This window comes from Salvelinus fontinalis, chromosome 3 (genome assembly GCF_029448725.1).
Source record: "Salvelinus fontinalis isolate EN_2023a chromosome 3, ASM2944872v1, whole genome shotgun sequence".
NCBI classification, from domain to species: Eukaryota; Metazoa; Chordata; class Actinopteri; order Salmoniformes; family Salmonidae; genus Salvelinus; species Salvelinus fontinalis.
Genome location: NC_074667.1, coordinates 62,632,286 through 62,647,539, shown reverse-complemented (window position 1 = coordinate 62,647,539; position 15,254 = coordinate 62,632,286). Strand labels below are relative to the sequence as shown.

Sequence of the window (15,254 nt, the reverse complement as noted above, 5' to 3'; positions counted from 1 at the left end):
TTATATCAGCAAAGGAGGGACCAACTCTATATTAATGCCCATGATTTTGGAATGAGATGTTCGACGAGCAGGTGTCCACAAACTTTTGGTAGTGTATCTAACAAAGTGGTTAGCTTTGTAGTTAGATAGCTTACTAACTGGCTTGACTGTTTATGAACTTATGTTTGTACCACTGCACGGTAACGCAACGCACGAGTTTAAAATATTTAACGCATGCGGTACACAGAACGCACCGCAGCCTAGTGCAGCATCCCCAACTCAACGTTGCTGACTGCTCCATTGAAAATGAATGACTTCCGCTGGAAAGCAATCTGGTGGACATGAGGCTTAAGGCCGGGGTGTATTCATTACGGAAACCGTTTACCATTTAGTAGACAAACGGGAGCAAACGGAACGAAACAGGGAGGGACCTACCTGAATTTGTCCAATATAAACTCTTTTTTTTTCTTTTTCCTTTGGCGTAAACGGTAATCATCTGAGTAATGATTGCACCCCGCTGAATGTTGCCGCGTTCACATGCTAGACGGAATTAGGAAACTCAGAAATGTCCGACTTGCTGATTAGTTTAAAGCAGCACGTGTATAACTACAACTATTAGTTAGCAAGTCTGAAATGTCAGAGTTGCCTAGTTCCAACTAGCACTTGAACACGGCATTAGTTATGGGTGGTCTGGTTTGTTATGACCTAACTATACCAAGCAGATAGAGAGGTCTGACAGACCTAGGGTGCGCTCCACAGCTGTCGAGGCGACGCAACAACCACTGGTTGCAAGCCACGTCAACGACTGACAAATTGCTATAACATATGTGGTTAGCTGATAGTTAAAATACCTATGTAGTCATTGTAAGATCTGGAAGGCTTCGGCAACGTATAAGAATATAAATGAGGTCCTATACTGCCTGCCGGACTGCCAGCCTGCCGGCCTGCCTGACGATTTGAATGACTCTCAGCAATGGTATTTGTTTCCTCTTCACCTCTTACTCTTCATCCTTTTCTCTCACCACAATAACTGTTTGTGTTCCAAATGGCACCCTATTCCCTATATAGTGCCTTATTTTTGTCCAGCCCTATGGGTAGTAGTAGTACACTATATAGGAAATAGGGTGCCATTTGGGATGTGCCCACTTTCCTTCCATCAGGTAGTTTATTTGGTAGGACAAGAGAAACCAACACATGAGAGCAGAGTATTAAGTAGCCTTTATTGTCAACATTTCGGACAGAGCCTTTCTTCTTCGAGACAAACCTCTGACAGTTAAACCCTGTCTCTCTTCTTTTTTTTTTAAAGATCCCTGTTGTCAACTGCAATGCATTCACCATGTCAATGATTATGATCGTAATAATAAAAATCATTTATTGAACTTTTATTGTGCTTTTCATAACATAAATAATCTCAAAGTGCTTTAAATTTATGATATCATCATTGCTCATATCATCTTATTTTGTTACACCAGTCATCAGACATTGAGAATAATGATGGACTCCTCCTTTATTGTGTAAGTTGAGAAAAACTCTATTCATTGTGTAAGTTGAGAACAGAACAGAACTCCTTTCATTGGCAATGGAACACACCTTATTCTAGTCCAGGCTTTAGTCAACAGTTCTGCAAATAAATAAATTGTGCAATACGTACATAGAAGTCAAACAGCCTTTGAACAGTGTCATGCTAAGCAAACAGGATGAGAGAGGCTTTGTGTAACATTATCTGTGACTTAATTTACTGATGCCGATATAAAAAGAGGCTTTGTTGAACAATATATGTGACTTAATTATTCATGTAGATGTCGCTGAATTGAAAAAGAACTCACCCAGTAAAATAAATATCTTATGCTGTTAAATATTCAATACTGTTATATCGGTCTACTTGGTTTGGGCATGGTCTAGGTCTAGGGCTACTGTTAATTCACTAGGCAAAGTGAATGATGTAACAAAACTCTTTTTTTTATGTACAGAATAATCTTCCTTTCAATTGTTTTTGAGAGTTAGAGACAGAATTATTCATAATGGATGGCTTTTGGTTCTCACCAGTGTTTCTTACAGGTTACCCAACTGGTTTCTAGAACCAACAGAATGGAATTTGGCAGACAGATGACCATGTTACACAGAGACAAATCTCGTGTGGGCAGAGACAAATCTCGTGTGAGCAGAGACAAATCTCATGTGAACAGAGACAAATCTCATGTGAGTTTTGGCCTGTGAAAGTGTTAATCTATCACAAGAGACTAGACAGATGCTGATGCCATCCTCTGTCTGGATTTGTTTGGATTCCTGAGATTCGGAATCCCAAAATCCCAAAAGATCCCTTTGTAAAGTATGTTCCACCATTGTAAATGAAGACTTTGAAAGTAAGAACTACTCAATGACCTAACTTCATCATCCCGACCAGACCCACCACCACCACCCATCTTTATTTCCTACCCTACCCAATGTCATTATGGGGAATTGAGTCCTAACAAGGTGCTCCAGGAGCCAGTGGGTGCTTATATTTGTTCTGGTTCACACATCTAAAAGTGTGTTTTATACACGTTTGAAATTAAAACGTTTTTTTTGCATATCTCAACTCCCCACAAGAATGCGGTTACAGCCAAGGTCAACATTGAAGAAATTATGGTTAAGTGCCTTGCTCAAGGGCACATCGACAGATCTTTTTCACCTTGTCTGTTAGGGGATTTGAACTAGCAACCTTTCAGTTACTGGCACAACACTCTAGTCGCTCAGCTACCTGCCGCCCTACCTAAGTTGCCCCTCAGACACTGATAGAGTCCCTGAATCTTAGTACTAGTACTAGAGTCAATGTCCGCGCGGAAATTGAATAAGCTTAATAAAAAAATTCCCATCAGAAACTGTCTGTTTAAGCTAGAGATATCTGTTGTATTGCATGGGCTGCATCTCAATCCACCACATCCTCCGATGTCAGCCTTCCGCATCTGAGGTGGAAGGTGGCAGAGCTACAGCAATGTTTTTTCAGCGATATATACAGGTGTATATATCTGTTTGGCTATCTAAAGACTTAGACTCTACCATGAGGATGAAAAATACAAAATGGACCCTAGATCAGTGTCTAGGAACAGGGTGAACCAGGTGTCTTCTTCAGGTCCATCCAGTAGTCCACTATCTGGGACGAGCGGCTCAAAATATAGGTGATGACTTTGGAAAATTCACAGCGATTGTACTTGCCGAGATAGGCCTTCCATTGCCAAGGATTTGGTGAGTTTGTGGGCGAGAGGCCCAGTTTCTTCATACAGGCGCCAACATAGGCGTCTTCTATATTAAAAAGCTTGATGTCCTTGGATACCTCCACGAACCTCTCCGGCAGGTCGTTGGAGAAGACGTATCCCATACCAAGTGTGTAGGTCGGGTATCGGTTGTCGGCTAACATCTCTACCGGAACATACCATTTGGAGTTGGGGTTCCGGATTACGGGTCGATCCCACATCAGCATCCCCGTCAGGTAGTTCACCTTGGGAAATAGGAAAGGAATTTCATCTTTGTATAGAATTATTAAAGATTTATAATGTGAAAAAAAAGAATAAACTGTAAATCAGACAGACAGACAGACAGACAGACAGACAGACAGACAGACAGACAGACAGACAGACAGACAGACAGACAGTTATAGTAATAAAGCTGTGGAGGTGGAAGAGGTGGAGGTTGGGTTGAATAAAATACAAATAAAGTTAACCTTGGGGACGTCCGGTCTCAGCAACATAGTCATCAGGTTCTCTACGTTGAGGAACATGTCTGAGTCGATCTTCATGGCGTAGGTGGCATTGGTGCAGTGGGTGGCCAGCCAGTCCATAATCACCATGGTCTTAATGGTGAGGTTGAGGTAGGAGTCCAGGAAGTTGCTCTGGAGTAGATCATGATGCACCTGGCTCTCCTGGTTCACCTTCAAATCAAAGTCAAGAGTCAAGACAAAGTCAAGTCAAGACAAAGTCGAGTCAAAGTCAAAGTTAGGTCAGCTCAAGTCACAGTCAAATCAAAATTAAATCCTATTTAAATACTAACAACCCCAATACACTTTAAAAAAAGTAAACACAACACTAAAAAAAGCTAAAACAATCAAGACCAACCTTCTCCTGCAGCTCCTGGGCACCTGATCCTCCAGGAAGTCCTAGCATGAATAGCGTCTGTACCTTCTTCCCCTGCACCAGGGTCTCATTACCCCACGTCCTGCGGATGGCGTCCCGGGCCGCCAGGTTACCGGGCGCCACGGGGACTATCAGCACCAGGAACGGGGTCTGGGTATTACACTTGTCCGGTTCGTCTACGATGAAGTGGTAGTTACGAGGGTAGCCAAAGTGGTAGTGGTTGGTTGGTAGCGGACGTATGGTGGTTGAGGGAGGGGCTGGTACTGTGGTTGGGGGAATGGTGGTTGGGGATGGTCCAAGGGGGCGGTCGGGGTTGGTCCATCTACGGTAGTATGTGTACAGTGATAGGTTTTTCCACCAGTCTGTCTGGAAGGAGCTGTCAGGAAAACCTAAGAGGATGATCACGATGACCGTGGACAGGAAGAGGAGGAAGATGAAACACGACCGCACCAGAGACCGCAGTGGTCGTACAGGGCTCTCGACCATAACTTGACTAAATGGGAGAAGAAGAAAATAGAGGTTAGATTGGTAGATCAACATGGTCTCATTAGTATGGAAGAGTATTCGGGCCAAGTGAAGATAAACATTTAATAAACGGCGATGGGTGGTGGTTTTTGATGATTTTGAGAATAAAGTGTCAATATTTCGAGAATAAAATAAACAAATTGTTTCGAGAATAAAGTCAACATTTTGGGAATAAAGTTGACATTTTGAGAATAAAGTCGCAGTTATATTTATATTCATATTTATATTTCTATAGGGGATGTGGTTAACTGCATGCCTCCCTGGCTCCCTGTTGCTGTGCGAGTCTCTGTTTAAATACTACCTGAGTTAGATGACCTGGTGAAACTATACTTTAGAATTGGCTTTAGTAGCAAGGAAATCCTTTCTCCTTTAGCACATAATAATCATATTATTATAAGTATTAGGACCTGGTTCGAACCACACAAGTCCGTGTGGTTACATACAGTACATAGGTAGAGAGTGGGTTGTGTGTGTGTATGCAAGTGTGCGTGTGTGTGAATAAACACACAAAACCGTATCGCCAAGGCAATACCATTCTACCGAACAGCCATGGTGAGTTGCCAGACCGCGAAGAGACAGAGGTGCACGCATCAGTCCCTGTCATGGTGCCCTTTAAATTCGCTATAAGGTTGTCCTCAATCCCCTGCGTATGCCAATGTAACGGATGTGAAATGGCTAGCTAGTTAGCGGTGGTGCGCGCTAATAGCGTTTCAATCGGTTACGTCACTCGCTTTAAGACCTTGAAGTAGTGGTTCCCCTTGCTCTGCCGCGGCCTTGCTGAGGGTCCCTGGTTCGCGCCCGGGTCGGGGCGAGGGGACGGACGTAAAGTTATACTGTTACACCAACAGCGTGCATACTATACTTTAGAGAATAACAGCTTGACCAGCAGCCTATATGTTGAAACAAACGGTCAATTTGCACATTTGTGCGCAATGGCATGAATGTTTTATGTAGGCTACACAATCAATAATATAGCCTCATAGGCCTAAGTTTATTATCTTGTGAATGTAGGTCACGGATTGCATGGAGAAGGATTGCGGGTCCCTGTAGGGAATGACCGATGGAAACCCTAGGCTACCATCCAAGTCATGTCAGATCAGTGATTATTTCTTTATAGCATATAGCCTATCATCATTTATCTAATAGGGTTATATTTGGATCAATGACTTTCTAAAGAAAGGGAGAATCCATTCAAACAGGCACCAGATTAGCTGGTTTGCGCGTGCAGGAGTGGTCAATGAGTTGCAATTCCTCCTACAGACACTTGTGTAAAACCCCTTCTTCTTGGTTCATGCCTCCCGCAGCCGGATAGGCCTATACTTTACTTTCACTGGACCACTGTAACGCACTATTAGCCTACAGGCTAGGGTACTCAATCGAGTGGGCCGCTATAGGTTTATAATGGGCTGCAAAATAGCAGTGTTGTAGCTAATTTGGAGAGCAGTTTGACATGGGCCATTCACACACACGCCTAGCCCCCCGGTCTCCAGGATTCCAAAATAATTTGTTTTATTGGGGGTGCTCACGTGTCCTACTAGCCGATGTTTGTTAGAAGGATAGTTGCCATAAGGGGGAAATACTACTGTTAGTAAAGCACAATGGTCGCTAATAGTTGCCATTATGCACCGAATTTTTGCAAGGTTTTTGCCTAGGCTACGCAGCAGAACGTCAAAGCAAATTCTGAGGGCAGACGGACAGGGACTCAGATCACAGTTGTCTTTGCATTCAGTGACAGTGCCAAGATCGTGTTTTGTTTGTGCTCTTAACACACCATAGCCGTTAGATGAGTGTATGCTTATAGTCTGAAAATGCCAGGGGGAAACGTGGTGTGATTTTGTGCGTGCGAGTTATTAGATTGATAAGCATTAGTGCCCCGTGACGCCTGTTTGAACGAGTGTATTAGATCATTAGATTGATGGCCATTTGTTTGTTTTGCCCCAAACTTTTTACCGCCCACACACACACACACACACACACCTGCAAACACACACAACCCGCCCGTCTCCACACGGACTTGGATAAAATACCTCATCCAAGTCCGTGTGGTTCCTCCTTCTGGAAACATTCAATCTGTGGCACAACCTCTTCCAGGTCTTAATAGTTATTAATCATTTGGTTATTATGTGCTAAAAGAGCAAGGATTTCCTTGTTACTAAAGCCAGTTCTAAAGTATAGTTTCACCAGTCATCTAACTCATGCATTTCAGCTGTGGCGCATACAGCAACAGGGAGCCAGGGAGGCATGCAATTAATAACCCAATACATACTTTAATTTGGAAATTTAACCACGCCTTTATGCTCGAATATTGCCACTTTATTCTCGAAAGATTGCCACTTTATTCTCGAAAGATTGCCACTTTATTCTCGAAAGATTGCCACTCTGTTCTCGAAAGATTGCCACTTTATTCTCGAAAGATTGCCACTCTATTCTCGAAAGATTGCCACTTTATTCTCGAAGGATTGCCACTCTATTCTTGAAAGATTGCCACTCTATTCTCGAAAGATTGCCACTTTATTCTCGAAGGATTGCCACTTTATTCTCGAAAGATTGCCACTCTATTCTCAAAAGATTGCCACTTTATTCTCGAAATTGTATTTTTACTTTATTCTAAAAAATTTAAAAATCAACTTTATTCTCAAAGTATTTCAAGTTTTAAAGTACTATCTGTGAAAAACAATCCAAGTACCATCCCCCATCACCATTTATTTTTTTATTTTTTTATCTTCACTTGGCCCTAATGCCCAACAGAGGGTAGGTAGTGCATCCGGCCCAGTACATCACTGGGGCAGAGCTCCCTGCCATCCAGGACCTCTATTTCAGGAGGTGACAGAGGAAGGCCCTAAAAATGGTCAAAGACTCCAGCCACTGAGTACTATTCTGTTAAAATAGACTGCTCTCTCTGCTACTGCACTGCAAACTGTACGGATGCACCAAGTCTGAAACCAAAGGACCCTGAACAGCTTCTACCCCCAAGCCATAAGACTGCTACACACACACAACTCAACTGTCTCTACCTACAGTGTGTATCTCACCACAAGGACTTGGATGAAATACACTACATGACCAAAAGTATGTGGACACCTGCGCCTCGAACATCTCATTCCAAAATCATGGGCATTAATATGGAGTTGGTCCCCCCTTTGCTGCTATAACATTCTCCACTTTTCTGGGAAGGCACAGAAGCATATAGAATGTCACTGTATGCTGTAGCGTTACAATTTCCCTTCACTGGAACTAAGGGGCATAGCCCGAACCATGAAAAACAGCCCCAGACCACTATTCCTCCTCCACCAAACTTTACAGTTGGCACTATGCATTGGGGCAGGTAGTGTTCTCCTGGCATCCACCAAACCCAGATTTGTCCGTCGGACTGCCAGATGGTGAAGCGTGATTCATCACTCCGCCAATGGCAGCGAGCTTTACACAACTCCAGCCGATGCTTGCATTGTGCATGGTGATCTTAGGCTTGTGTGCGGTGGCTCGGCCATTAAACCCCATTTCATGAAGCTCACTATGAACCGTTATTGTGCTGATGTTGCTTCAGAGGCAGTTTGGAACTCGGTAGTGAGTGTTGCAACCGAAGACAGACGATTTTTACCCACTACGCGCTTCAGCACTCGGCGGTCCCTTTCTGTAAGCTTGTGTGACCTACCACTTCGTGGCTGAGCCATTGTTGCTCCTAGACTTTTCCATTTGACAATAACAGTTGACCGGGGCAGCTCTACCGGGGCCGAAATTTGACGAACTGACATGTTGAAAAGGTAGCATCCTATGACGCTGCCACCTTGAAAGTCACTGAGCCCTTGAGTATGGGCCATTCTACTGCCAATGTTTGTCTATGGAGATTGCATGGCGGGGTGTTACATTTTTTACACCTGTCAGCAACGGATGTGGCTAAAATAGCCCGAATCCACTAATTGAAGGGGTTTCCACATATTTTTTGTAGGGTAGTTAACCAAATAGCTACCCGGACTATCTGCATGGACCCTTTTAGCACTAACTCGTTTGACTCATCAAATACACTGCTGCTACTGTTTATTATCTATCTTGTTGCCTAGTCACTTTATCCAATAGGTACATATCTAAATTACCTCGTACACCCGGAACATCGACTTGGTACTGGTACCCTGTGTAGATAGCCAAGTTATCGTTACTCATTGTGTATTTATTCCTGATGTTATTATTATTTGTATAATTTCAAAAAAATTCTCTCTGCATTGTTGGGAAGGGCCGTAAGTAAGCATTTCACTATTAGTCTACACGTGTTGTTTACGAAGCATGTGAAAAATACAATTTGATTTGATACGCTTCTGTACATTAGAACCTGTCAAAATAGTGATATATAAATGTCTCATCTGTCATTCATAAAACTATATTTGCTTAGGTTGCTTGGCTCTACCATTCCTTAGAATATAGCTGCTCTTCTAGAGCAGTGTTTCCCAACCCTGTTCCTCCAGTACCACCAACAGTACACATTTTCATTGTAACCCTGGACAAGCACACCTGATTCAACTTGTCAACTAATCATCAAACCCTCAATGAGTTGAAGGAGGCGTGTTTGTCTAGGGCTACAACGAAAATGTGTACTGGCGAGAGAACTGAAGAACCAGAGTTGGAAAATACTGTTTTAGAGGATGGGTTAGGCATAAATATATTTACATGTCCTTGACTCCCGTACTCTCGCCACGCCTCGTTCTCAAAAGCCATTGGTGGAGAAAGTCAGGATGGCGGGACCTCTGACTTTCTCAACCAATAGGTTTCGAAAAGGAAGCGAGGAGAAAGGACACGAGGAGTCAAAGCAATTAAGATTCTCCCATACAATGACATGGCGTAATGAAAGGGTTGTCAGTAGCTGTTTCCATTAACTTGTCCAGTGATTTTTTGTATAAAGTTTGCGTAGAAAATAAATGAGTGCATTTCCACTTAACTTTATTGTTTTGAAAAAACAGCTGGACCTAACGACGTCGATGAAAACAAAACTTCTCGGAAAATTCTAGTGTTGAATAAAAATGTAGTTAGTGGTCGAAGTGTTTCGATTACGCATTTAGGGGAATTGCGCGTTAATAAATTGTCGATATCCTGTATGCCTTCCCACCTATCTGTTTCCCACCTATAGCCTACGAAAGTTAGCATGTATAGAATGCAATAATTTACTAATATTTGCCATATTCTAATAATTCTCATGTCAACTAAAATAGAGTAGAAAATAATACAGTATATGCATATGAAATTAGTAAAGCAGTATGTAAACATTATTGTTAATGTGACTAGTGTCATGATGTGTGTTTTGTCCGATATATTATATATATATATTTTTTTATCCCAGCCCCCATTCCCGCAGGAAGTCTTTTGCCTTTTGGTAGGCCATTATTGTGAATAAGAATTTGTTCTTAACTGACTTGACTAGTTAATTAAATAAATAAAAAATATTTACAGAAATAAGTGACCAGTGATTCCATGTCTATGTATATGGGGCAGCAAATATCGCCACGGTCCGTGCCATGGAAAGTCAGGACAATCATTGTCCTGCAAAGAAACATTACTTTTATAGTTGAAAAATAATCAATTGTTGCAATAAAGAAAGTTCGACAAAAGAAAATTACACTGCTGTCATGTTCAGAAAGTTTCTCCTATATCTGTCACAGTGGAGGCTGCTGAGGGGATTACGGCTCATAATGAGGGCTGGAGCAGAGCCAATGGAATGGCATCTAACTATATGTTTGATGCTGTTCTACTCATTCCGCTCCAGGCATTACCACGAGCCTGTCCTCCCTAATTACGGTGCCACCAACCTCCTGTAATATGCCATCTGCCATGTCGCAATCGTTTTTTTAGCAACATTGCTTTTGTCGAATAAACCTGGGTCAATGGAAACCTGCCTACAGTCAGTGAATGAAAAAGGGAAAAACCCAGCGCACATGTAGGAACAGATTATTGACATAACCCACTTGAAGACCAAAACAGTAATTCGTTATGAATAGGAACATGAGGAAGGTTCCCACTCTGTATCTACAGTGAAGTAAATTAAAATGTATTCCATCTTTAGTTTTCACCTAACAAGGCTTCATCAGTGTCATAAGGGGAACTGTTTTCATATCTGATCAGATAAAAGAGAATCGCTTTCACTGTGAAGGAGAAGCAGATTTGATCTATGTTGGGTTTCTATTTGCGCACGATGCTTTCCTGTCAGTCTACTTAAAAGGTTGTTTGCTGTCGGCACTCAAAACAACATTTAATAACATTACATTTAACTCAGTAAACCTACTCTTGTGAGTATTTTGTCTAGGTTATACGTTATTCAAACCCCACCTTCTCTTCTTTGGAAAAATACAGTGCAATTTACCGTAGTAGGTCTTCTCCTGGACTCGGAAACGGTACCCCCTGTATATAGCGTCATTATTGTTATTAAATAAAATAAAAATTGCTTTTTTCTTTTTTTACTTTAGTTCATTTAGTAAATATTTTCTTAACTCTATTTTCTTACAACTGCATTGTTGGTTAAGGGCTTGTAAGTAAGCATTTCACGGTAAGGTGAATACACCTGTTGTATTCCGCGCATGTGACAAATAAAGTTTGATTTCATTTCATTTGGACTTATTTGCATATTTCTGCTTCTTTGAAGTGACTCACCATGCTACTGTCAAAGCACTTTGTGACAACTACTGCTGTAAAAATAGCCTTATAAATACAATCTGGACAAAGAGAACATCTTTAATACACTGTACAGCTAATTTCATGTATTTCAATAAGTACATAATAAGTATATAAATTAAGTATATACCTGCACATTTTCCACATCATTACATACATTCTTCAGCTATGTATTCTTCTCCTTTTAGGGTAGATTGGGACAATCTTCTCAGAGAACGCCAAACATTCTATTTATGACTAGGGCCAATAGAAATGGCCTGATGTCAACATATTCTATGTAAATGTTACCCTATTCAAATCTATGGCTTCGGTTCTAGAGTAGACACTGTGTCTGTCTATCTGAAGTTACTAACATGTAAATACATACAGAAGTATGATGTAGTTGATCTAGTTAGTAACTGGTTACTTTAAAGCACTCTTTTTTACAGCCAATGTAAAAATGGTTTTATAAATAAATGGGATTGATTGAGTAAGCAATGAGAAGCGCACATATATGTTCCTCTTACCTTTTGTGCCTACCACGTACATACAATTTGGGACATTTACTGTAAAACTGGACGCTATTGTGTAGAAGTAACGTGTAGTTGATCTAGTTAGTAACTGGTTACTGTAAAGCACTGTAAAACTGGACCCTATTATCTAGAAGTAACGTGTAGTTGATCTAGTTAGTAACTGGTTACTGTAAAGCCCTATAAAACTGGACCCTATTATCTAGAAGTAACGTGTAGTTGATCTAGTTAGTAACTGGTTACTGTAAAGCACTGTAAAACTGGACCCTATTATCTAGAAGTAACGTGCAGTTGATCTAGTTAGTAACTGGTTACTGTAAAGCACTGTAAAACTGGACCCTATTATCTAGAACTGGTTGATTGTACGTCAGTTAGTTTATCCTGAGAAGAGCAGAGAGATGTCATTGGCTATGCTTGCTTACCGTTTACATCCATTTCCTCCTTGTTTCTCCATGAGTGCAGCCAGTTCTCCTCCTCAGAGAGACCATGGATCCTTGTGGCAGTGACTGGTGAAGAAAAGAACACCCCTCCTGTGTTTGTGTATGACCAACCCAGGACAATCCCAGCACCTCCCCTGTGTTTCAGGTCTATCCAGTAGAACACTCCAGTGGGCTCTGGGCCTCACACGTCAATGGGTCTATGCTGGAGTTGTTGTAGCTTCACAGGTGTTCTGTAGCCTACAGGGAAGGGCGAGTGTGCGACAGGGGAAGGGCAGAGGAGGAGATGAGGGCAGGAGGAGAGATGAGGAAACAAGTGTGTGTGGGGGAGGTGGGGGGTTGTGTGTGTGTGTGAGCCTGCTTCAGTGTTGTAAAGTGTTATGGTTTTGTTGACTTTGGACGTTGTCAGGCTAAGAGGAAATATCTTTCTTTCTTACACTGATTGCAGACAGTAGGCCTGAACACACACACACACACACACACACACACACACACACACACACACACACACACACACACACACACAATAACACACCACTTGCCTACAACTCAGGAGAGTTGATGAACACACACACACACAGGTGACACAACAATGCCACTTAATTTGTTAATCTTTGTTTATTGACGTCACGTCTTCGTCATTAACGACATTTTCCGTTTAACAGTCCTCGTAAAAAAAACTGAAAGCACACAAAGCTATGATGTCACCAATCACACCTTTTGTCAACTCTAAACAGTCAGTCATGTAAAGTGTTGACCCTTTGGAAAAAATACCTATATTTATACATTTGCATTACATGTACCTGTACTTCATTGAATGTGCTGTGTGTATTTTCAGTATATTTCACTTATGATACATACAAGGCACTTGGAAACATAAAAAAATACATAATAATAATTGAAAATCTTAATGTGCAAACGAGGATAGAAATGATATCAGATGCTGGCCTGCAATAGGTAGACCATAGTCTAACGTTAACCCTTTGTGCATATGTAGACTTCATATGTAAATTCACCTCTGTCCTATTTGTACTTTCTGTGTTACCTCAATATGGGAACCTGAAGTCTCGTGTTTTTCCAATCAACCTTACAGTTCCTGGTTGTAACTACATTTAAATTCAACTGGCATGGTGGAGTTACACATTGTTACATTCAACTTTCAACAACGACTAAATATTATTTTGAGTGATTTGTCTGTGAATAAATACAAATAATGAAGCTATTATAAGTACTACACAGTAATGTACACACTTCTGTTTACATTGGGTCTACTTATCTAAACAATAAAACCTGGATCAAATAGAAATCCCTAACTTGGTCAATAATACTGGATTCCAGGTAAGTTGTGCAGATCAAATAACAATCCCTACCTTGTGTTGGATAAGCTATTAGCAAATAATACTTTTATGAGGCTTTATTAAGAAATGTCTGTCGCACAAAGGGTTAATGCGTCATCGTTGGGTTTGTAGATCCTGAAATAGGATCCTTGTCTTTGAATACGCCCTAAATGACAACCTGTTCCCTATGTAGTGCACTACTTTTGACCAGGGCTCTGGTCAAAAGTAGCGCACTACATAGGGAATAGGGTGCCATTTGGGACACATCCATTGTCACCAAGTGAGGAAATAAGATAGTTGCGGTAGAGAGAGGATCAACTTCAACATTCAACAGAAACGTCTCGTCTTAACCAGAAAGACAAATAAAACTTGTTTTACTTGTTTGCAGAAGTGATGAAAATACACAGATGTCATAGCTATACAAACATTTCCACTTATTACCTTGTAACTTCAGGAGCCTATTCCCTACAGAAGATTTTAAAGGCTGTTTGCTGTTGGGACCACACCAGATTTGATCCATTTGTAGGGTAAAAACATACAAGATATAGGTTATTTTAAGCTTAATTCATTCAACGTTATTGAATTTGATCGTCAGTTATAAAACATGAGGTGTGCGCCTGAAATGGCACCCTATTCCCTTTACAGTGCACTACCTTTTAGGGAATACTATACAGGGGATAGGGTGTCATTTCAGATGCAGCCTAGGTGTGTGAAGCCACTGCAGGTCAAGTAGGTTGGTTGAGGTGAGAGGAAGGTGTGGGTCATTGTCAGCGAAACATCATAGCCTTTCATAGCCAAACCACACCTCTGTCGTCCTGGCAACCAACCTTACCACTATGCAGGTGGCAGTCACATGACAATGGAACCAAATACCACATTTTTAGCTCAGAGGACCCCAGGGTAACTGGGTAACATGAGTGAAGGCTATCCTTACTAACCCTGCCTGTGTAAAAAAAAAAGCCGAATCCTAAACTTCCAGTTACATTTTAACTTAGTCTCCCATTGTCATCAACGTTTGACTAAAGCGGAAGTTAGAATCCACCCCATAGACGCATGTAGAATGTAGTTTGACATCCAACATGCTTCAACAAGACTGTGTTCGCTCTGTAGTGTGTACCGCAGATTTCCACTGACTACCTTGTAACCTTGGGAGCTTATTCCCTACAGGGGATTTTAAAGGCTGTTTGTTGTTGTGAGTCTAGAGACTGAGTAGAGGGGGAGGAAGGAGAATAAAGTTGGCCCTAGACACTGATCTAAGGTCAGTTTTGCATTTTCTAATGGTTAAGGATGGTAAGCTGACCCAAGATCTGTGGCTACAGACAACTTCCACACAGAACAATTCAGTTCTGATGTGAGGCTAGAAAGATTAGACAGAATTTACCTGACTCTCTACCTCCCCCTGGTGGCCATAATAGTTAAAGACACTGATATAAAACCCACTGTTATAGTGACCATCCAGACTAACAGTAGCTGTTATCGGTTATAGTCCATAGGGTCTGTGCTGCATACAAATGATGACTAACAAAACATACAGGAGCATATTACCTCAATGCTCTCAATAACAGCTGCTTCTTCTTTACATCATAATGGTGATTACATGAATCCAACTGCGTTGCCACACAAATCAATTGGGAATGTCAATTAGGGATGTCCATTGTGAAAAGTCCATTGGAAAAGTCCACAGGGAATGTTTGAGGTACATTCCAT

The 15,254-nt window shown here is 41.5% G+C and overlaps 2 protein-coding genes across 2 annotated transcripts in view; both read right to left on the bottom strand.

Annotated features, from left to right (window-relative positions):
• Positions 1 to 1,180: 1,180 nt before the first annotated feature.
• On the bottom strand, positions 1,181 to 12,443 carry LOC129851307 (beta-1,3-galactosyltransferase 2-like). The gene is made up of 4 exons (XM_055917755.1): positions 12,196 to 12,443; positions 4,071 to 4,581; positions 3,680 to 3,886; positions 1,181 to 3,457 (listed from the first exon to the last, which is right to left on the bottom strand). The coding sequence occupies exons 1-4, from the start codon at positions 12,225 to 12,227 to the stop codon at positions 3,059 to 3,061; spliced, it is 1,149 nt and encodes a 382-aa protein (XP_055773730.1). The 5' UTR covers positions 12,228 to 12,443; the 3' UTR covers positions 1,181 to 3,058.
• A 366-nt stretch (positions 12,444 to 12,809) lies between these two features.
• Positions 12,810 to 15,254, bottom strand: part of LOC129851306 (zinc finger protein GLIS2-like) — a 41,717-nt gene continuing 39,272 nt past the window's right edge. The window contains exon 7 of the mRNA XM_055917754.1: positions 12,810 to 15,254. This exon is cut by the window's right edge and continues 1,018 nt beyond it. The gene's annotated coding sequence lies outside the window, so the exon portion shown is untranslated.